This window comes from Zeus faber (assembly GCF_960531495.2).
Source record: "Zeus faber genome assembly, chromosome: 11".
Lineage (NCBI taxonomy): Eukaryota > Metazoa > Chordata > Actinopteri > Zeiformes > Zeidae > Zeus > Zeus faber.
This window is the reverse complement of record NC_137205.1, coordinates 17388655-17412435: the sequence shown is the minus strand read 5'-3', so window position 1 is coordinate 17412435 and position 23781 is coordinate 17388655. Positions and strand designations below refer to the sequence as shown.

At 44.0% G+C, this 23781-nt stretch overlaps 2 protein-coding genes across 3 annotated transcripts; both read left to right on the top strand.

The window, feature by feature from the left end:
* Positions 1-360: 360 nt before the first annotated feature.
* On the top strand, positions 361-15587 carry tmc6a (transmembrane channel-like 6a; the record flags this gene model as incomplete). Its single annotated transcript, XM_080010020.1, has 22 exons — positions 361-419; positions 1378-1496; positions 2197-2286; positions 2471-2629; positions 2814-2922; positions 3017-3101; positions 3218-3478; positions 3556-3776; positions 4066-4210; positions 4731-4880; positions 7294-7472; positions 7584-7674; positions 9547-9644; positions 9759-9854; positions 9983-10058; positions 10411-10544; positions 10707-10883; positions 11050-11128; positions 11216-11262; positions 13642-13669; positions 14143-14265; positions 15474-15587. 22 exons carry the CDS (start codon positions 361-363, stop codon positions 15585-15587), a joined length of 2640 nt encoding a protein of 879 aa, XP_079866146.1.
* Positions 15588-18358: 2771 nt separating this feature from the next.
* cenpx (centromere protein X) lies at positions 18359-20682 on the top strand. Of its 2 annotated transcripts, XR_013844410.1 has the most exons (6): positions 18359-18396; positions 18982-19033; positions 19149-19202; positions 19324-19412; positions 20396-20485; positions 20647-20682. XR_013844410.1 is itself a non-coding variant. In XM_080010256.1 (5 exons), the coding sequence occupies exons 1-5, from the start codon at positions 18361-18363 to the stop codon at positions 20408-20410; spliced, it is 246 nt and encodes an 81-aa protein (XP_079866382.1). In that variant the 5' UTR covers positions 18359-18360; the 3' UTR covers positions 20411-20636. The 2 variants fall into 2 exon arrangements, 1 of the variants encoding a protein (XP_079866382.1); XM_080010256.1 differs by lacking the exon at positions 20647-20682 and having other exon boundaries at positions 20396-20636.
* The last annotated feature ends 3099 nt before the right edge of the window (positions 20683-23781 follow it).

Here is a 23781-nt window from a genome sequence, read left to right as displayed (position 1 = left end):
AAAGAATGCCGGTTACAACGAGTTTGACGTCATATGTCATTAACTTATTGCACTTTTTCCACCAGTGTCGTAAAACCCGGTCCGGTGTCCGAAAATAATACGTTTTACCGGACAAATTTGATCCTTATTGGTCACATTTTAATAACTGTCTATGTGACAAATGCAGATAAAATGTACACCTAGGTTACAGCGCCCCTTGTGCTGACCTCTCCTTCACTTGCCGGTAGCCGCAGGGAGAGAGGGCGTGGGGACTCGGGGAGGGACGGGGCCCCCCGCTACCGGCGTAGGTACCAGATGTGCTTGGCCTGGCAGATCGGCTCGCCCGGGTGAGTCAGAGGGTGAAACAAATCCTGTGGCGCAATGGGTGACCCCCGGAAGAGGAGCGGCTACGTTTTGTGTGAGCATTATTTCACCGGTTTGTAAGTTATCTGGCTTTTTTTTATTGGGTTTTGTTTTGGTTTTTTTCAACATAAATTTTACCAGGCAAAAAAAATTACTGGTGCCAAACATCAAGGAACAATCCATCTCCATCTAACACTAGCCGTAAAAATAGTTGTAGAAATACCCGCAAGTCTACCAAACAAGTTACTAAGAATTTCACTTAATGAGAAAGACAAATGCGTGTTTTGTATATAAATGTCCATTTGACGCAACATCAGAGATCTTTCCGCTGCAATTATTCAGTTTGTAATGGACACTGACAGTGTTGGGACTTTTCCTGCCCACTAGGAAAAGTCCCAACAAATCCCATGATGTCCGATCTCTTGTGACACTAGTGGGTTTTTTTTTGGTTTTTTTTGTCTGTCTGTTTTTTTTTTTTTAACAGTTTAAAGTCACGTGATGACATTTTTGTGGGAAAATGTTTTAGTGTCACTTGCTGATAGTTTTTGATTGACTACCAAACTGAAATGACACCACTGGAATAACACAAGGGAGTGAGAACCTTGCTGATATTGGCTGCCCTCTGTACTGGATAGTACAGAATGATACTGCTGTAGTAGTGCCGCAGTCCGTTGGGTCGTCTTATTTAGATGGTGTTTCTCTCTCAATTAAAGAATTAAGAAGAAATTAGAATTTTCACAATTTTTCATCCATGTTGATAATTATGATAAATTGATTTATTTGAACTGGTTTGAATGTTCACAAATTCCACTTCCAAAATTATGTTCAACTACAAATGGAACCTGAAACATGTTTAGATAGATGAATATACCGCATTTTGATAATAATAATAATAATAATAATATTAATAATTTGAGAAAGAAAAAAAAAAACTGTCTGTCATTTTCCTTTTGTGCAATAATAAACAATGTTTCCTCTTCGGCACGTGCACCCCACTTCCGCATGTTGTTTATCTCTTATGTATCCTTTTTCTAGGAACCTTGGGGAGGGTGGCCTGGTGCCGGAGTCTCCCTATCGGACCACCAGGAGCCTGGACGCCGATCCACACAGGGGCCCCAAATCCCAGTACATGGAGGTGCCTGTGGAAAGTGGAGGTACCGCTTCACATGTGTTTGATTTATTGGAATGAAGGTGTTGGTTTCCTGACCCCTTATTTAAACATATAGGGCATCGACCCAACCCTCCTATGTAGAGTGTCGAAGCATTTGCTGTCGTATGGCCCAAGTCAACTCAATTGCATCATTATTGTCCCCCTAATTGTACCTAACTGTTGTCTTGAAGGATTTACACAGTGGTGTAAAGTAAAGAAGTAAGAATACTTTGTAACTGTACTTTAGTATCTCTTGGCAGTATCTGTACTTTACTTGTACTGAGGATGTACTCGGGATGCTGTCATGGAGACCCGGCAACCCTGCCCGTGTTCAGTTTTGTTTTTGCGGCATTGCTACTGGACTAGCAGAGCGAACCACAACTAGAGCAGCGTGTTGGAGAGCAGCGGCCACAGGGGCGGCCTCCTCCAACAGGGATGCTGCCCCACCTGTACCCGCTAAAGATGTGTTTCATTAAATTAAGTGCTTACTGGAAAAATACAGAAATATTAGCAACCAGAATAGGATTGTAGCAAAAAAAAAAGTCTTTTTTTTTTTTTTCTTCAAAGCATTTACTTTTTTTAAATTTTTTTTTATGCTTAAGTACATTTTAAGTGGTATTCTAATGAATGACTTTCACCTCTAATGAGTGGCTTTCGAGTACTTTTTCCACCACTGGGTTTACGTATGAGTTGACTCCTTTTAGATGAAGGGGAAGAGATTGAGCCCTTGCTGAGAAGCCGCTGGTCAGCGGCTACGATGAAGGTCCTCTCCTCCATGCCCAGTCGAACCGTTGGTGAGGGGTTTATCTTCATGACATAACATACTCAAAATTAAATGATTTTTCTTTCTTCTGTATTTGGATTCATGAGGACGCTGCAACATCATGAACAGAGATGGGGGGGGGGGGGTAGTTTCCTAACACATGAGGATAACACCTCAGATGGTTTATACCAATTTGAACAATCTCCCTCACGCAGAGCAGAATGGCGTCACGCTCATTTCCCAGCGCGCAAAACGCCGTGCGCCCCTATCTGGACAACAGTCCTCCGTCCAAATGCAGGACCTCTCCAGTCCCGCCGGGCCGAGTGTCCAGTGCGACGTCGTTCCGGGCGCTTTCGACGAAATCCATGAGAATGGTGAGTCTTGGACCCAAGTCCCAAAATTGCAATGCGGTCCACCCAAGCGTTCACACCTTGAACCAAGTTCTAGAATTGTGTCTTCCATGCTTTCTGAAGATTCACCGTTTCTCTTTTGGCCGCTGAGCGGTATAACGTTCACAACTAAAGGATGTTGTGCTCTTGTAAACTTGCGGTCTCCCAGAAAACAAGCACCAGCAGTTAGTGTTCCAGCTCCGGAGCCTCCCGGCGTTTGAGTGCGCGCGACTGCTGCGAGCCACGCCCCTCAACCTGAGGGAGAAGATTGAGCTCAGGTACAAGCGGGAATCATGAAACCAAACTCTGTTAACCTGGGAATCAGTCATTTTTTTTCTTCATAGTGTCCCCTAACCCTTCTGACTGATACAGGAAACGTGCTTGTGTGGACGAATCCACACCTGTCGTCCGCGGAGGCCTTTCCTGCTGTAGTGGCCTCAGCTTGAGCATCGTGAGGGTGAGTAAGACCGATGGGTTTTAAGGGGGATAAAGGGTTATGAAGACATCCATCATCTTCACGCTCTTGTTCGCTTGCCCTCCATCGCGTGTGTCTTCACCCTGCTCTCCATTCAGGCGTGGCACCGGTTCTCGTTCGGGTGTCTGGCCATCCTGAGCCCCTTCTGGCTCTGGCAGAAGCAGCTGAAGACGCTGAGTGGGCGTTTCGGGACGGGAGTGCTCTCCTACTTCCTCTTCCTCCGGACCCTTTTGCTGTTCAACCTCCTCTTCTTCCTCATCGTCGGCCTCTTCCTCGTGCTGCCCCAAGCCCTCGACCCTCCTCCGCGCGGCTCCAGTCTCATCGACAGGTTCAGCGGCCTCGAACTTCTGACCGGAGAAGTAAGATGGAAGGGCAGTGGGGCGACTGGGGTTAACTGGGTTTTCGCCAACACAAAGCTTCTGATTATTTCTTTTAGGGCTACTTATCCCAAAGCGTGATGTTTTACGGCTACTACATCAACACCACCGCCAGGAGCTGCCGGCCACCTGGAGCGCCCCCTGGTGCTCCCGATGATACGCGACCAGCGTGTGACGACGTCACCGGCCCCTGGGCGATGGAGTACAACATCCCTGTCGCCTACCTCTTCACCGCGTTGGCAGGCTTCGTCATCACCTGCGTCTTCCTTGTCTACAGGTGGTGAAATAATCCCATTTTTTATTCTGAGAATTTCTTGTAAAAATCACGTAAAGAAGATATCCAAACATATTCCATCACCAAATGTGACAAGAGACAACGTCCCAGTAAGAGGAAGAATTGACCAGTTAGGTCCAATTGTAGTGGTAAAGTCGGCATCGTAATCTCACTTTGGGAAAGGTTTTCAAAAATAGATTTATCGTTTCATGCCATACATCCGTATTCTTTTCATCAGTTCTTTGAGTCTTGTAAATTTGTGTGTTTTTGAACGCTTGGCTTGTTTTTGTCCCAGCATTTCCAAGTCCTTCGGGGGAGGCTTCCGCGTGTTGAAGTCGCACGGGAATATGGCGCTGAGCGTGTTCTGCTGCTGGGACTTTAAAGTCAGTAAGAAGACGTCCGTTCAGCTTCAGTCCCAGAACATCAGCACGCAATTCAAGGTACAGAGACCGGTCACTGATTTCTAATACGGATCTGATGCAACTACTTTTCTATACAAACTTATTTTCAAGATGCATTTCCCGCTCAGCTCCGTGTGAATGGCTTCTTGACACTGAGAAAACTTCAAAGTTTATAGTTAAAAGGCATTAAAGATATGAACACGCAGTATCAGTCATATAAAGGACCGTTTACCTTGTCACTATTTTCCACTTATTTCAAGTGTTATTTAAAATGAAGTTTGTAAGAGCTTCTGCTACAACTGCTAGAGTTCTTTGCATCTAACCCTCTTGTTCAAATAACACTTGGCAAGACGCCAAACAGCAGAGTCATTCCCAGGATGGAGACAGGTGACAGCGCTTTAAAGTATTTAGTAACTAAATCTCTTAGGGCGATATGGGGGTTGAATTCGGAGACTGAATGCCCAACGTTTCTCACACACGTTCACAGCACATCTTACTTATGTTTCCTCGCAGAGAGGAAGTATTAAATACTGATCTTTGGGTTCTGCTTTTCTCACAGGAGCTGCTTTCTGAGGAGCTCCGCGGCGACGGGAGGCAGAGCTGCTTGCGACGTCTGCGGCGCCTTAAAATGCACTTGTGGGTGTGGGCCCTGTGCCTCACAGGCGTGTTGTTGAGTTGTCTGGCCACCAACCACCTGTCACAGCACATGGTGAGAGTTCAGCCAGAGTCAGAATCCGTTCATTGAGACAGGTACTGTTTTCATGTACAAGGACTTTGCATTGTCTTGCAAAAAGATAAAAGAAAATCCCAATAAGAACAGACAAAATAAACAAGAAATCCAACATATCCAGAATGTACAAAATGCAACAAATAATGTTAACAAATCATAAAAGGCTATAGCCAGGGCTAAGTTGCAGCGAGGATCCAAGTATTGAACTGCTGTAAATATGAATATGGTTGGCTGTATGGTCGGTATGGACACGGCTAGTAACGGATGGCTCAGACTAGCTTATCAGAATCGTCTTTATTGCCAAGTAAGTTTACACGTACAAGGAATTTTTCTTGGTGTTCGGTGCATACATGAAACATAGATGTACAATAGGAAAACAATCTCTAAATATATAAGAATATGTAAAATAAGGTTTTTATTTATTTACATTTTTTTTTAAATAAAGCTCTAGAATTTGTGCAGGAATGTACAGATGTTCAGAGTATGAAGTAAAACAATATGTGCAATGTGCACAGATAATAGTCCGGAAGACTGTGCGTTAATGTAACGCATTGACATATCCATTCAATTCAAAGCATACAGGTCCACGTAATGCCTATGGGGGCGGGGGGCACAGTTTCAGGGGTCAGGGGCCTTGTTGGTGAGATCAGTTGCAGACAGGAAGAAACTCTTCTTGTGGCGAGATGTTTTGACTTTATTGGGCCGCAGCCTCCTGCCAGAGGGAAGTGTTTCAAACTATGCAGTATTAGAGACTACTGCACAGTTGACTACACATTCAGTACGTACCACCCACAAGTGACATGACTTTGGAAAACCACAACTTGACGCATTTAGCAACAGGATGTGTTGACACTTTGTGTTCACATGCTGTTGCCTTGCCTTTCTCAGTTAACCTCTACAAATGTTCATCGCCTTTTGTAAACCTTCTGCGCTGTTTTCCCCCAGAATAGTCAGGGGACACAAAATGAGAGTAATGAATGATTGGTGATATCCAGCAGTGGAAAGTACTTAATTACTGCACTTTAGCAACTACAACAGCAGCAGCAGCAACAACAAAAACAACAACAGCAACATCAACACCAGCAGAAACAAGAACAAATACAACAGCAAAAACAACAGCAGCAGCAGCAGAAACAACAGCAGCAGCAACAGAAACGACAACAACAGCAGCAGCAGCAGCAGCAGCAACAAAAACAGCAGCAGCAGCGGTGGCGACGACGATGACGACAACAGCAGCAGCATCAGCAACAACACCAACACCAGCAGAAGCCGCACAGAAACAGCAACAGAAAAAGCAACAACAACACCAGCAGCAGCCGCACAGAAACAGCAACAGAAAAAGCATCAACGACGGAAAAAGCAGCAACAGCAGCAACAGAAGCAGCAACAGAAAAAGCAGCAACGACAGTAAAAGCAGCAACAGCAGCAGTTACAACAGCAGCAGCAACAGCAACAACAGCAGCAACAGAAACAACAGTAGCAGCAGCAACAGAAACAACTACACCAGCAGCAACACCAGCAGCAGCAACAACTGAAACAACAGCAACAACAAAACAACAGAAACAGGAAAAAGCACCAACAACAGGGGAAACAAACACAGCAAAAACAAGAACAACAGCAACAAATGAAACCACAACAGTAACAACAGCAGCAACAGAAACAACAACAGTGGCAACAGCGAAAAAAAACGACAACAACACCAGCAGCAACAGAAGCAACACCAGGAGCCACAGCAAAAACAACTACAACAGCAGCAACAACTAGCGCTAGCCAGGCCAAAGTCCATGTTCCAAAAAATCCGAAAAACAATTCATAATCCAAAATCAGGTAGATTTGGGAAACGATTCACCGACGTAACGCACGCACAAAGACATCCCCGGAACCCGAACTGGTAGCTCTCACCGCAACCTGAAATCTCCTCATCTGTATTGAGTCAACAGTGTGCACAATCTCATCTCAATCCAGTCGCGGGGCTTTAATTAGCGTCTGTAAATTACGGGACAAGTTTTCATTCAAACCTCGGGAGAGAGATCCTTTTGACTCTCTCTCTCTCTCTCTCTCTCCTATCACTGTAATCTCACAACACAAACAACAACAGCAGCAGCAACAGCAACAGCAAGCATCAGTCACTTAAAACTTTAAGTACATTTAGGAGCGAGTACTTATATACTTTGCCTTTAGTAGAAATATCCATGTGGTATTTTCACTTTGACTAAACTTACCTTGTGCTGGGGTGCTTTTTACTTTGAAGTTACTTCTTTGACCATTTCTTAAGTGATAGTTTATTCATGAATTAATTGACCCCGAAAAATGAAATGAAATGAAATGAATTTTTTATTTTTTTTTTCTTTACTTGAATTGTTTTTCAACTGTGAGGTGTATTTTCTCACAGCATGACAAAGGGAAAATGCCAAATGTTGTGGAGGGGGGCTTGGTGAGACAGGCGCAGCTCCTCGTCCTGCCCGGGGTGGTGTCCAGCATCAACCTGCTGCTCCCGGGTCTCTTCAACCTGCTTTCTACCAGGGAGCGCTACGACTCAACGCGTGTGCGGATCTATGTCTCAATCTCCCGGTGAGAAAGGGAAACTACAACAGAATCAGCCGCCGTCGAGAACATTTTTCAATTTGTCATTCTCTGAGGCAAGAAAAAGCGTTTTAAGATGCTTGCTTTTGTTATCAATAGGAACCTGCTGTTAAAATTCTGTGTCCTCGGGGTACTTTGTTACCATTGGTTCGGGAGGATCGCTGCAGAACCGGACAATCATCGTTTACAGGTATAAATTACTCCACTTGAACTGGAAATAACTACTGCAATTGTGTGTGTGTGTGTGTGTGTGTGTGTGTGTGTGTGTGTGTGTGTGTGTGTGTGTGTGTGTGTGTGTGTGTGTGTGTGTGTGTGTGTGTGTGTGTGTGTGTGTGTGTGTGTGTGTGTGTGTGTAATTGTACTAATTTGTCATGGTAAGATTCGGTCGTTTCACTGCGGACCATTGGCATTTAAATTAGCTTAAAGGGGACCTGTTATGCTCCTTTTTACGTTTTTTGCTGAAAATACCACTAAGATTATGCATTCGAGCCATTCTAACATACCTCTGAATCCATTGTGTTCCTGACGCGCTGTTTCGGTGGGAGGAGCCCCCCCCCTGAGGCCCCTGGTTCTGTTAGCCAATGGGATTTGAGCATGGCTTCCGGATTTCGTACCATTTACTCCATTACTTTCACTCATTTCACCTTATAAGTCCACCAAAATCTGTTTCTGAGCAAATTTGGAGTGAGAAATAAGCGATCCAGTTGCTGAATCTCCATCAATCAATCCTCAGTGTCATATTAGATCTACAAGGCTTAATTTAAAGGTTTGTTCTGACTTAGGTTGCCGTGCTCCAATCTTGTGGAGGACACGGACACCGCAGCACAACACACCAGGACTCTCGGACGCAGGCATTTTTTGTTAATAAATAAATAAATAAATAGAGCGTCTACAATAAAAACACTTTTGTATTGGTTTTGTTTGAAGAAACGCACAGCGGCTGGGATGGAGCAGATGACCATGTAAATAAATCCACGATGCGCTGACGTCAGCTCGTGCAGAGAGTAGAAAAAACCTTTGAAAAACGAGCGTCCAGAGCGGTCGGAAACCTGAGCGTTTTGTTCAAAGCGATTACTTTGTCACTAGTTTACCTCATTATTTGACACTATGGCCACGTCTAATATGAACATCCCACATTGTAACATTACATATCACAGAAAATAAGGAATACCGTAATAGATCCCCTCTATCAGTCTGAAAAAATGGATTACTGTTTGTTATTCATTACAATATTGTTATGGGTACACGCTGAGCAGTCACAACATTAAAACCGCAACTAATATTGTGCAGCTCCCCCTCGTGCCACCAAAACAGCTCTGACCCGTGGAGGCATGGACTCCACAAGACCTCTGAAGGCGTCCTGTGGTATCTGGCACCAAGACGTTAGCAGGAGATGCTTTAAGTCCTGTGAGTTGCGAGGTGGGGCCCCCATGGATCGGGCTTGTTCTTTCAGCACATCCCACAGATGCTCCATCAGATCGGACCCTAACCCCGACCATCCACATGATGTATGACTAAACTTCGCTAGACTAGACTTCGCTCCCCATGTGCATCAATGAGCCTTGGGTGCCCGTCGCTGGTTCACTGGTTGTCCTTCCTTGGACCACTTTTGGTAGGTACTAACCACTGCATACCGGGAACACCCCACAAGACCTGTGACCCAGTCGTCTAGCCATCACAATTTGATCCTTGTCAAAGTCGCTTAGATCCTTACGCTTGCCCGTTCTTCCTGCTTCCAACACAACTTCAATAACTGACTGTTCACTTGCTGCCCTCCCCTTGACAGGTGCCACTGGAACAAAATGATCAATGTTATTCACTACTATTCATGTTGTGGCTGATCGGTGTATACTGTAGATATACATTTGAATTATTAACACAGTATGTACTAATTAGCCTATTACAGTATGTACAGTGTAATACCAGTGTTATTTCAGAAGTTGTACACGTTACTGTTCACTGTGATTACTGTATAATCAAGAATAAAGAAAAGGTTGTGTCTGATCTTTCTATGAAGGTATCAGATGATGATCCTCTGTCTGCTGGTGTTTACGTTCCACAGTGTTGGGAAAGCTTTGTCGGGATGGAGCTGTACCGCCTCATCTTGATGGACTTTATCTTTACGCTGCTCGAAACCTTTATTGGGGAGTTCCTGTGGAGGCGAGTGGAAACCCGACCCACCGAGCGTGTACCCACTGTGTCATTAAGCCTGTTTTACTGGCGGAGGCTTTGTTTGCGGGAAAAAGCTGATGGTGATTTTGGTTTCTCACCCAGGAGATTTTCCAGGGCGGTGTTGAGGAGAGATAGGAAGCCGGCGTTTGACATCGCCCGGAATGTGCTGCAGCTCATCTATGGCCAAGCCCTCATGTGGTAAAATACACACATCATGGACACCTATCGGTGAACTTATTATTGAGCTGTGAAATGTATTGAAATTTTCACTGTGCCCTGCAAATGACGTGTTGATGGATTGTCATTTCATTTCTTGCCCTTTGTAGGCTTGGTGTGTTTTTTGCACCATTGCTTCCAGCTGTCCAGATCCTAAAACTGGTCCTTTTGTTCTACATTAAGAAGGTTGGTCGGTCAAAACCCACAAAGTAGGACTTTATATTGGAGGATGTTTCATATCATTTTTGAACCAGTTGGATTTGAGACTTTGCTCGGCCGTGACATTCATGTCAAATAGGAATAGACATGTTTTTTTTGTTTGTAACAAAAAAAAAACTTCTCAAACAAAGTTGATTTCAGACAAATAAAATATTGTTTAATTACACATCCTATAAAAAAAAATCTGAACATTCTAGCCATTGTTCATGTTTCTTCATACAACAAGTCATAAACTGCCCACTACTCTCGGGCAAAACCCACACATTTGATTGTTGCTCTGATCTAACTCTCTATCTATCGATCTATCGATCGATCGTAGGTCAGCCTGGTGTCAAATTGTCAGGCCCACCAGACCCCCTGGCGGGCGAGTCAGATGACCATGGTGTTCCTCTCTCTCTTGTGCTTCCCGTCCTTCATCGGCGCTGTCGTGTGTCTGATGTACACCGTCGGGATGTGAGTCACCTCCGCCCCCCCGGTCAAGCCTGTCTACATAGCGCTCGCTTAAATTGCATTCATTGTTCACCAGCCGTATAATTCGAGTCCAGTATGTAAAAGATGTGTTATGTAAGTAATGGGAGGTCATTTATGTGTTTGCGTGTATCTTTTGCCCACCAGGACCAGGCCGTCATCGAGGTGCGGCCCCTTCACGAACTTCCAAACCATGCTGGAGGCTCGGGAACTGTGGGGCCAAGCTCTGGCTGCCACCAACCCCACCGTGTCCTGGTTCTGCTGGGCTTACAGCCACCTGGTGGAGAACCCCCTGGTCCTGTGCCTCACATCCGGGGTCTTCCTGTGAATATGAATATACGCCATTTTAAATTTTGATCATTTGACTTTGACTATAAACCCTACCCTACTCTTTCTGTTTTCATACCCTAAGTCTAAGTGGCTAAGTGAAATTTCCCCCCACTGAGTTTTCCTTTTCTAATGATGTACTCGTCAAATTCCTGTTTTTCAGAATGGTCATCTACATTCACGCTCAGGTTTTCGACGGCCAGAGGCGCGTCATCAGTCTGCTGGAAAAGCAGCTGGAAAATGTGCGTATTTATCGATTACCGTAATATTTTAAACAATGTTCAATGTGTTATGCTCCATGTGTTTTAATGTGTGAAAACGTGTTTAAGCAGCAGGGCAACGACAAAAAGTTCCTCATCAACAAACTCCAGGAAATGTACAAACAGAAGGACAAGATTTAATCTCCAGGAAGTTGGAAAGCTCCATCCACACGTCAAAATTCTATTTTCGTGCATGGTATTGTTTCATTTCATTCATCTACAAAAACTGAAACATTCCCTTTTGTACAAGGGAATGAAACCTCAATGGGATGTGGGTCATGTCATTTATCTTTCTCTTAAATTGTTTAGTCAAATATGTTGCAACCCAACAGTTTAAAGGTATTATATTTCATACGCCTTTGGGTGCAATATTTTTATTTTCTATGTTTTCTTGCAGCCATGAACAACACTGAGACATTCACAACATCACGGAACCGAATGACTTCATCGCTATAAAATGACGCCTGTTTCAAAAAGTTTGGTATTTTGAAGAACATTTTCATTTAAGCTTACAGTATTTCATAAAACTTTGAAACACTTGCTTATTTAGCCGGTTATGCATGTACAGTAAAGGATATATTTATACAATTAAAGCTGTTTACTTACTGCATTTGTGGCTTTTTTTTTTTGCTTAGAAATTGTAATTAATATTATTGCTGAGTGAGCAACAGATCATACCCGTGGAATTTAATAATATGAAATATTGAACAGTATGTTGTGCTGTCCACTGGTTTACATAGAGTACCTTAGTTCATACAACCTCCTATGTATTAAAATCAGTTGGGTTTTTTTGTTTTAAGACATTTTTTTTTAAATACTAACTTTTCAACTTTATAAAACTTTTTTTTTTTTTTAATTTTGCACTCAAGAAATGACGAATTACAGATAAGGTTCTATTAAGTATACTGTATGTGTGATAATACATAGGCCTATATTTTAAGAAATATCGAATTTATAATTTAATTATAAGATATGCGAGATGTTTTATCAGATTATCACTGTATATCAACTAATATTAATGTTATATTAGGTTTATTGTTTTGTTTTTTTGTCAATTTCTAGGCTTATATTGAATGTTTTGATATAAGGTTGATTGTACATTACCATATTTTATCTTTTAATACACACACACAGACACACACACACACACACACACTGATCAGGCACAACAATAGAACCACTGACAGGTAAGGTGAATAACATTGCTCATCTCATTCCAATGGCACCTGTCAAGAGGTGGGATATATTAAGCAGCAAGTGAACAGTCAGTTCTTGAAGTTGATGTGTTGGAAGTAGGAAAAATGGGCAAGAGTAAGGATCTGCGCGACTTTGACATGGACCAAATTGTGATGGCTCGACGACTGGGTCAGAACATCTCCGAAACAGCAGGTCTTGTGGGGGGTTCCCTGTATGCAGTGGTTAGTACCTACCAAGAGTGGTCCAAGGAAGGACGACTGGAGAACCGGCGACAGGGTCATGGGCGCGTGGGAGTGAAGTCCAGCCTGTCTGGTCTGATCCCACGGAAGAGCTACTGCAGCACAAATTGCTTAAAAAAACGAATGCTGGATATAATGGAAAGTGGCAGTGGCCTCATTCAGAAGGGTAATGTGCCCTGCCACACTGCAGATGTTTTTCAGGAATGCTTCGAGGAACATGACAGAGTTCAAGGTGTTGACTTGGCCTCCAAATTCCCCAGACCTCAATCCGATGGCGCATCTGTGGGATGTGCTGGAACAACAAGCCCGATCCATGGAGGCCCCATCTTGAATTTACAGGACTTAAAGGACCTGCTGCTAACGTCTTGGTGCCAGATACCACAGGACACCTTCAGAGGTCTTGTGGAGTCCATGCCTCGAAGGGTCAGAGCTGTTTTGGTGGCACGAGGGGGAGCTACACAATATTAGACAGGTGGTCATACAGTATTTTATTGTGTGCAGTTGACTATGCCCATTTTTTATATATTTTTTATTTCAATGCTTTTATTATTATTATTATTATTATTATTATTATTGCCTATTTTGTTTATGTAAGCTGTTGCTGACGCTCGAATTTCCCTTTTCCAGAAAATTCTCTCATATTTCCACTGCTCTTACAGAGTATGGTAATTAAGGATGTTTATGTATTCCAGTCCAACCAGCCGAGCGGAGCCGCATAAGCGACAACCGTGCAGTGTTCGAGGTTTTCAGAGCATCTGTACGCTGGGCAGGCGAGATGGCTTGTTAAGAGTGGAATTTCAACACTTTTACCTTTGTCTTTCAAGGGGGAAATTGTGCAACGACACTGCCCCGTCATTACCCTGTCGATACTTCCAAAGCCGCACTGTCAAGAAGGTCTCAGTCTGCCTCTTCCCACTTGCGTGTTAGTTGTTGAGTATCATTATGATGGACGCTGGTACGTGCCATCGCATCTGTTTCCATGTCTTTTTTTCCCTTAAGGTTTCTTTTTGAATGATTCCCTGTTTGCGATTGATGTTTTCTCACTCTTCTTTCCTCTAGGTGCTATGAAACCAGCTTCAAAAAGAGTGTACATTCATCTACCCAAGAAATACATTTCACGTTTGGAGAATTATTACGAACTGGTAAATACTTTGTTTTGAACTTACCGGGAGGACAACTGGTAAAACAAAAAAACTTTTCCCAACTTTTTTGTTTGTTCTTTTGTTGAGGACCATGGACTGATTGTTAAGCAGCTGAACCCATATATAAATGAAGGATACATCCAAGCGTACTTCAGAGAATGGGGGACCATCACAGCATGCAAGGTGACACAGATAATAGAAACTTAGTTCATCACTATACCGTTATTTTTAATTTCTCATGTATGCATGTATGTATGTATGCATGCATGTATATATATGCATGCATGTGTTTATGTATGTATGCATGCATGCATGTATGTGTGCATGTGTGCATGTGCAGATCATTTATCAAACTTTGTCAGTATTTTTGTTGAACGCTTTGGACTTATTTTTATCTTTGTATCTTTATCTTACATAGATTAAGAAGAATTACACCACAGAAGACAGCAAGGCCCTGGCCTACGTCAGGTTTTCCCGCGGGGAGGAAGCGGACATGGCGGACTGGGCCGGGCCTCACTTTCTCGGGGGAAAAGAGGTGGAAGTGAGAAGAGTGGTTAGTCCAAAGGCAAGTTTTGAGGACGTCTTTAATCATTTTTAAATACTATTCTAAAAAATTTATATTTCCACACAGAGTATTAGGCCTCAATTGATTGATTACTCGTTATTTTCTAAAATGAAATGTCAGAAATTTGTTTGTTTCAAAGAAAGAGGAAAAACCTTTTTTTTTTTGTCCTCTACTTCTATGTACTCACCTTATTTCAGGGAGCGGAAGCTCCAAGGGAGACTACCAGCATCCCGGCTGCCGTCCCCAGCCAAGACGCTCCATGGGGATCAGCTACATTCTGGAAGAAGCCCGGTGGCTGGACGATAAATAAATGATCAAAATGACATCTTATAATATAAGATGTCATTTTGATCAGAGAAGTAGCTGTCTTAATGGGATTTTTTGGAGTTTACGTATCATTTTTGCCACCCCCCCACAAAGAAAATGCTTGTCAATTGCAACAACTAGATTTCTGAAAAAGAATGTGATGTACTATATGAAAACAAGCTTAACGTGTTTTGACGTGATGTCTTTGTTACGCCACAACGGACAAAGCCTGTTTCTACACAAAATACCCCCTCCCCCCCCTTCATAAATACTGTTGTTGCAGTTGACGCTGGTGAGTTGCTGTCTCTCCTTCTTATGAGATTTTACTTTTGAGTATAGACATCTGATATGTATTTTTCATTAAAATTCAACTGTAAAATAAACAGTAATACAATATAATTGTAATATTTTATCCATCATCGCCCAGCTGATCTGTTTGGTCAGAGGCAAGTAGGTTACACAGCACAGATTGCTCATTTTATTCCAAAGTTTCATCAAACGTAGGCCTACTGTTATTTTTATGTCATTACTACCTATGCACTTTATGGTGTTCTGACTTTCTGTGGTATTTGAATGTCTACTTTATTGTATTTATATTAACATATACTGTATGTGGGAGTCTCTGCCCTCCACTAGGGGTTTAGGGAGGGAGACGGAGTCTTTCTGGCACTGGGGGCGCCCACATGGTGTGAGTTTTATTAAATTAATTCCAACAGAAAGGCTTGCTGGCCAAAAGGATAAACAATAATTACAACAGTAAGTTGGGGCACATGAGGAATGACTTTTCACTATAGCTTCTGGTCGGCTGACGAGCCCTGTGCGCCGATTCCTCTCTGCAAGACAGACAAACATTGAGAAAACTCCCTTCCCCTGCGCAGCTGTGGGAAGGAAGCCGCGCTGCCATCTGCCCCCGGGCTATTGATCACCCTGATGTTGAAAGTACGCCCAAGGAGGTAATAGCGGAGGGAGCTAACGGCTCACTTGATTGCTAGACACGCCTTCTCAACCGTGCTGTGGAGCAGCTCGACTCCCGCTCGGAAAGCTTCTGGCTGAGAAACAGCGATAGCCAGTCCACGCCCTCCACCTCCTGGGACAAGACCGCACCCATCCCTCTGTGCGTCGCTCTGCAGACAGAAAGGGAGAGAGAAAGTTAGGGTTAAACAGCACTGGCTTTCCAACAGAGAGCTGACTTTACTTTCGCAAACAGCTACTGGCACTTCTCTGACCGCTGGACCGGATCAGGAGCACCCTTTCGAGTTAAATCAGACAAGGGGCTGGTTAGCTCCAAAAAGTCCGGTACAAACCTCCTATAGTAGCCAGCCAGCCACAAGAAGTGTCGTGAAAAGAGCCGTACCTAACTGGTCGAGAAGTTTGTTGACCCGGGACATCGAGTAGGCATCGAACTTTGACACTGCGTTCACCTTTCCGTAGTCTAAGCAGAACTGGACCCACACATTGGTGGGGCTAGACCCGTCACTCATGGACTCCTCTATCGCCCCCATATAAAGCTTGGCCTCTAATTCCGCCTGTACGATCTTGCGTTCATGTACGGGCAGGCGATATGGCCAGAGCGCACCTTCACCCCCGGGGCTGTCTCCACATGGTGATGTATGAGGGATATGAGGCCTCACAGGGAGGAGAAAACATCGGAGACGCGACGCTGAAGCACGGCCACATCCGGGACGGAGATACGTGGTCTCTTAACGGGAATGCGGTACGATCGGCTGCTTTTGGAACCTCCGGCCCCAACCCATCCTGCTTAATGACTGGCATGGCCAGAGCCAACAGATCCCTCCATTCTTTTAAGAGGTTTGGGTGATAAATCTGCATCGCCCCCCCCTTCCTATCAGACGTAGGGAGCAACACTACCACCCTGTCTCCCGGTGCGTATTGTCCGAGCCCCTCTGTCGCAAAAGTGCCACTGATGTTTCTGAGCAAGTTCTCCAGCTGACAGCTGTCCCAGCACGTGTAACTTTGCTCTCAGGTCCATCACATACTGTATCTCGTTCTTACTGTTGCTAGGACCTTCCTTCCAGTTTTCTTTTAATAGGTATAGCACGCCCTGAGGTCTCCTACTCAAAAGGAGCTCAAAGGGAGAAAATCCCGGGGAGGCCTGGGGAACCTCCCGCACTGCAAACAACAGGGGGTCCACTTGTCCCAATATGGCTATCGTCTTGGAACGAACTCTCTTGGTAAGCGCTGGTCCGAATTGAGCGGACGCCCCATAATTCATAAAGTTTCCGAACTGTGCATCACATAAAGGAGGTGCCCTGGTCAGTCCGGATTTCCTCTCAATACCAAGTACGCGAAGTCCGAACTTGCGGACTTGGTAGTTCAGACTTGGCAAATTCGACTCGGGACGGGAGGACGCAGGACGGTCATGGTGCGAAATGCATTCTGGGATACTTGGCTGTCCCAAGTCCACACAAGTCACCACCGATGCATCCTCGAATAAAATGGGCGGAGAAAGTCCACATCCACCGCATTTGGACTGGACTTGGCTTGATGTGGACTTTGAATTGGAACAGTACTTGCGACTGATGACGTTTCACAAGTCCACAAGAACACAAGTACAGACAGGAACGCAGATTGAGAAAGGCCTAGCGTCTGCTCCACATTTTCGGCCGTAATACTGCACAGGGGCACTGCACAGGGGTTGCATAATCCACTAGGACTAACGCAAAACGATACCCGCGAGCATTGAGGTCTTACGTTGAGGCCTTACGCCCCGATGAGGTCCTGACGAGTCTTTAGTGTCATCCAGGTTAATGTCAAAGGTTGATCTAGAACCCTGCTGTTATTGCTCAGATTTTTTTTATCTTTAATCCCCTTGCCGTTTTTCGGACAAAAAGTATCTAGAACCACGGTTGACGTAACATTAGAAGCGGGACGTTTCATACGTTTTGTCCCTCGAGTTTGAGCAGAAATTAGTGAAATTACTGAACATTTTAACCGGAAGTAGAAGAAAGTTGACGTGTAGGGATTTTGAGACATCATCATCCAAAGTTATTTCGAAAATTATAATCGTCACAGAAGGTGTTTTCGCACCGCGGGAAGTTCTAAGAACCGTTGGAGGGACTTAATTTTAAGCAAACATGTATTTATTCATACACAATTTATTTCCAAAACATTAAATCTACTTTTAAAAAAACAGCGTCCCTCCACCCGACCTCACAGTGGACACAGGTTTCCCTCAGTCAATAAAGAAGCGGTGGCCAGAACATCCACCCTGTGAGGTTAGTCTCACACGTACTACGGACCAAACAAATCTCAGAAAACCATGAAAACAATTATGAAACGAGTGAAATGTCAGCTCGGAACATTGTAACTCGTAACCCGGAAAACTGTAATACTTTACACAACTAAACTGGACCCTGTGTATTGCTGCCTGCAGCTCTATTTATTTTTATTATTATTATTATTATTATTATTATTTATGATTATTATTATTATTATTATATCTCCTTGAAGCATACTGCTGATATTAGGATATTAGATTGACCACACACACACACACACACACACACACACACACACACACACACTCATGTACTCACACACACACACACACACACACACACATACACACACACACACACACACACACACACACACACACACACACACACACACACGCACACACACACACACACTGTAGATGGCGGTATGCACTTCCTGATTCCCTCAAATAAACACAAGGAAGAAGCAGCGCTTCAGGAGCCAATCACAGCCCGACCCGCGAAGCTTGTTGTAGTGCGAAAAAAAATGGCGGAGGGGGAAGCCGCAGTCAACTTTAAGAAGGTAATAATAATAATAAAATAAAAATAATAATAATAATAATAACTGGGATTTATATAGCGCCTTCCAGGAACCCAAGGACACTTAACAACCTTGTAACAAACCCTCAAATAGACGTTTAAATATGAATTATTGAAGAAAGACGGAAGGTCCTGCGTGAGGTCAATGCATGTTTTACATGTGTGGAGTTAATCTGCTGGTTTCTGAGGAATAGAGACGTGAACGTTTAGTTTGTTACGTCATGCACATTGATTAAAAATAAAATACATGCAAAGGGCGTTATCCGGCAGTTATCTGAATGGAAACGGGGTTTATTTGATTACACACACACACACACACACACACACACACACGCGCTAGCTAGCTTCAGCATAGCTATATACGTTTCATGAAACTGTAATTTAGTCTGAACATCGATGCCATTCTGAGATGTGTTAAAATATACGTGTGTGTGTGTGTGTGTGTGTGTGTGTGTGTGTGTGTGTGTGTGTGTGTGTGTGTGTGTGTGTATGTATGTATATGTGTGTGTGTGTTTGTGTTTGTGTGTGTGTTTGTGTATCTGTGTGATTCATACTGTTTCTGCTACAGGAGACTGTGAGCAAACTTCTTTCGAGTTTCTTCAAGGAAGAAAAAACTAGAAGTAAGTTTGTCAGGCCGCAGCTTGGTCTCTATGAACTCCTGTCCCGCCGGCCGCGTTGGAGTTGTCTGTGGTTCTGGACATTTAACTCACAATGTTGTATGTAACTCCGTCGCAGTCGGTGGGGATGCTGCGCTGCTGATGGTGGAGATGCTGAAAATATTTGTTCAAGGTAATTGTGCTGCGGTCAAGTGTAAGCTCTCTGACATTGTACATGATTATACATTGGATACGTGAATTTTTCTGTTATTTGTACATATTTATGTGCATGTATCTTATGCCTTGACTTCCAGAGGCGGCCATGAGATCACTGAAACAGGCGAAATCTGAGGACTGCGACCGAGTGGACGTTGAGCACTTTGAAAAGATCTTACCCCAGCTGGTACGCAACTCCACTCCAAGCAGCAGAACAGACTGGCTCTCATTTATGAATCCATAGCAAAATTAATTTGTGTATGAAGGAATCTGATCTTTTAGTCAACTGACCACTGAATTTGCATCTGCTCTACACAACAATAGAAATAGAAATTACACTCTTAACTCTATTCTGCCTTTTTAAAATCAAAGAAAAAAGTTGCATTACAGTCCTGTTGTACATTAGAGTTTGTATCATGGTTAGAGGAAAAAGAACGTTTGTAGAAAATGGGGTTGTTCAAATATAAGCTTTTATTTATCAGTGATTGATAACCACTATTATAGATATCTTGCATGTTATTTCGACATTTAAAATGTATTTCCATGCATGTTTTTTTTCTGTCCGTTACCCCACAATACATCTCCAAATATCACCTTCTTTAATTCATTTAACAGCAGTTTAATTGCAGTTTTTTTTTCTGTTTCTTCTCTTGCTATGTCCCTTTAGATTTGTTACTTTAACTCTACCTCTGTCCTGTCCTTCTGAATGAACGTACCAAATGTCATTGGCAGTTTGATGAAAAACACCCATATATTTATACAAAATTAAACATGTGTATATCTCATTGTTTTAAGATGGAAGTTTTAGTGTGGCAGGTTTTTTTTTTCACACATGTACATGGAAACATACAAACAAATTGATATTTGAGACACAGTGTTTATGATTTTGTGTTCAGCTGCTACTAACTTCATATCTTTCTTTGTTATTGTGTGTGCATACTTGGCAATATTCACCTTTTACCCATGTGCACCTTGATTCTCGTTCCCACAGCTTAAACCACTCTCATAGATCCAATTCACCCAATTATGACAAACAAATAGGACAGTGTTGATGACAGTGTGAATGGTCAACAAACACTAAATGTGATACGGGAACAGAAATTTGTGTGCAGCATTTCTTTAAAAGAAAAAGAAAATGGCAAGTTGACATGGATCTGTTTTCCTTTGCAGTTGCTGGATTTCTAACCCCGGCGCCACAAGATGGAGCCAGAGTGCCGCCGACTGTAGTCGCTTCAGCTCAGGTCACCGTTAGCCGTCCTGGTTTGTGATATCTCTCTGCAGATATTGTATTCTCATATTTGGGTAGAATTCTTAAGCGTCGTCGTGCGGACTCCCCTACTGTGACACATATTTGAGTTGGCCAGTTTGCAGTGCATGCCACCAGCAGTAAGGCCCACCTGTGCTCCTCCATGCAACAACAGGTGCTTCCAGCGTGCTCTGCGGCGCCCTTCATCAAAGCCTCCTGGAGCAGTTGGAAGCAATTAGAGTAATAAGGGCAGCAGCCAGTCCCTTAGATGATGACAAGTGCCAGGAAAAAAGAAGTACCCCCTCCGGCCACTTTGAAGTTCCCTTTTGCTGTCCTGCAATGTTTGGTTAGCGGTGGGGGAAGGGCACGGGGGGGTCTGGCACAGGGGAAAGTTGAATGGGAGTGTGCGTGTGTGCGAATGCATGTGCTCGCACTGGCCAAACACGTTCACCGGCGTAGGACCACACGCGCAGATTTTTCTGTTTGAAAGGAAGCAAAACAAAACACATTGGAACGAGGCCCAAAGATGAGTAGAGTGTAATTCTGAAGGTAAATAAACAAGGGAGCTGAGTGCGGAGGTGATTTCTCTCCCTTTCATCACGGCGGAAAGGGGGGAAGTCAGGAACGGCCAGCGGTGCGGCTGCTTTCGAACCCTCTGATGGTTTTCCACCGGCGTATTAGAGCGGGCGGCGTGTCTTCACTCTGAGTCAGCAGAGCCGTAAAACACCTCACACTGTTTATTTGTGTGGTGTCGGTGAGTCACTGCGCGTACAACCGCTGCTCTCATACAGCTGGAAGCGAGTTGGCGGGGGGGAAAGTCAATGTCCGAGCTTTGGTAGGTGGCCGCTCAGGTGGTGGCGCTTTGCCCGAATCTGGATGCAGCGCTTTTCATGGACCTCTAGACTGGGAGCAGTGTTGGGCGCAACAAATATACCAAACCTTAAAGATGTCAAGTTTATCACACACAAAACATGATCTGTTCATTTTCTTTTTTGTAAATTGTATTTATGCTGTACTGTAACTGTTCCAATACATCTTTGGCATTTTCATTGCTTTTACGGCAAATATATCACATTCATCAAAACATTGCCGTTAGATGTAGAACTCCACTGTTTGACTCCCAAGCGCTGATTTCCTTTCGTGTGAAATAAAAACACTTCTCTTGGATTGTGTGCCAACTTTAATTTCCGCTAAATTAGCTGCTGGACAGCCTGTGTAGTGGTGAAGAACTGCACTACTGTACTACTTTTCTCCTTATGCATCTTAGTGGAACAAATTACATCTGAAGGCAGTATTATTAAACATACGAAAGCAGTTAGGACAAAAATGGGGAGGGGCGTTGAAGAGAGTAATGAGTTAAAGCTTTTCTTGATCATACATTAAAGGCAGGGAGTGTCGACAGCCAGTCCAGACGCTTTGGAGAAGCTCTGAAGCGCGGAGATTTTCCCAGGAGACAGAGACTGATCTTACTCCAGCTCGCTGGCTGGTATTGTGCAGCGTTTCATGTGGTGAAAAGGCGCCTATACTTGCCGTAGATATTTGCCTGATATTTGATCAATACTCACTTTGTTGATGCACCAGTAGCTGTTTTTTAATCTTTTTATTCCGCAATCGTCTGTCTGTAATTCTCTTCATTAGCAAGTGTTTTCAATAATGGGGCCTACAGAATGTATGTTCCCTTGGTGTTATTTTCGTCATTTAATACATGTAAAACATCCAAATAAAAATCCACTCCTCAATGAAAACTTGGTATTGTGGTAAAAAGTCAAACTGCTCTTGAAAGAGATGTCCTAACGCAGGCTCCCTGTAGAGAGAGACAAATGACAAGCTTCAGGAAAGTGTACATCATGGTGTCTCAGATCACCAACAAAACGTTTTTTTAAGTCATTACAGTTGTAATAGAATTGTAATGATACTCGGGAGTGTAGTAAACATCAGCCTTTGGTCTAAATGTAATCATTTTATAGGATTATATCAGCTCTCACTCCCCTTCCCAACTTGCTTCTCCTGTTTTCATGTCGGAGCTGAATCTGTCACAGCGCCTCGTGGCTTCGCCGATTCCCGTCTGTCATGGTGCTTGTTTCTTATCGAGGTCTTTGGCTTTCCCTTCCTTAATCTTTAAGTGTGTGCACCGTGTCAACGTTCAGCTTATATGTCCCTTTAAACTGTCATCAACATAGGCATGAAAACATGACCGACTGTAAATCTTAAACTTATATCTTTATAGTCGTAATGGACCAAAATATGCCGGCTTAAGAGGGATTTTACTCTTGTTTTTTAGAAGAAACCTGTCTTTGATTAAGCAGTCGTACCGTATAGGCCTTAGGTAAACAGAGGAGGAAATATCAAGTGTTGTCTGCTGTTTGAGAAATTGCCGCATGCACACCATGTAGGAAACCTCAATCTTGGCCTAGATATGCCTTATTTCTGTGTATTATTCAGTAAATACGTGATAATGTCTGCCTGGGTCTTGTATGCCCATGCACATGTACGCGAGAGCTTGTGCTGGATCTGGCTACGGCTGTGATGCATTAGTGCACAGAAGACAGGAGGCCCTCATGGCCCCCTCATGGGCATAGAGCCGCCTAACCATGGAGGAATGCTGCAGGGGACACGAAGAGAATGCATTCCTCATGGACACTCCACACTCCCTACGCTCACACGCAACTCATGCAGACGGTTATACAAAACCCAACCAGGACTTGCAAACACATATGCTGTGCGCAAACATTTACAGCGCTGAGTAACAAAAACACATACACACATGGCACCGTGTGTGTATCTGTGTATGTGGATCGGGGAAGGCTAGCGTGTGTGGAGAGAATGTAAATAGAGCACCGGTGTCTCTGCCTGCTGTATATACTGCTGTGACATGCGGGAGTTCCTGGAGGCCCTGGGCCTCTCTGAGAGGCCTCAAGCTAAGCTTCGTTAGGGAGCCACGGGGCCCATGCCAGGGATGATTAGAACATACCTGGCAGCTTGGGCCACTTGGGCGCTCTGCGAGGCTCACCCCTAACTGGTTGTGGCGCTTGGCTGTTAGTCCAGGGCCGGGTACGGTCTGCTGCTGTGCTTTGTGTATTGGCTGTGGCTTTGGTAACCACAGGGGTCGGAAAGGACTCTTCCGGAACCAGTGAGGTGAATGATAGGGTCATAGACCTTGGCACGCAGCTGAGAGGGGAAAAGGGAGCAAGCTGGATGCACAATTAGGCCCTGGGCTGGGCTATTTCTGTAGCCCTGTGTTACTACCTTAACAAGCCCTCTACCCCCCAGCTCCATCTCCCTCCTCCGTACAGTGGCCTACATGGTCACG

Bases quoted from the DNA above. Each gene is read 5' to 3' on its own strand.
- cenpx (XM_080010256.1), top strand. From the start codon at position 18,361: ATGGCGGAGGGGGAAGCCGCAGTCAACTTTAAGAAG. The intron at 18,397-18,981 runs GTAATAATAATA...TTTCTGCTACAG, and splicing joins CCGCAGTCAACTTTAAGAAG to GAGACTGTGAGCAAACTTCT. The intron at 19,203-19,323 runs GTAATTGTGCTG...CTTGACTTCCAG, and splicing joins GCTGAAAATATTTGTTCAAG to AGGCGGCCATGAGATCACTG.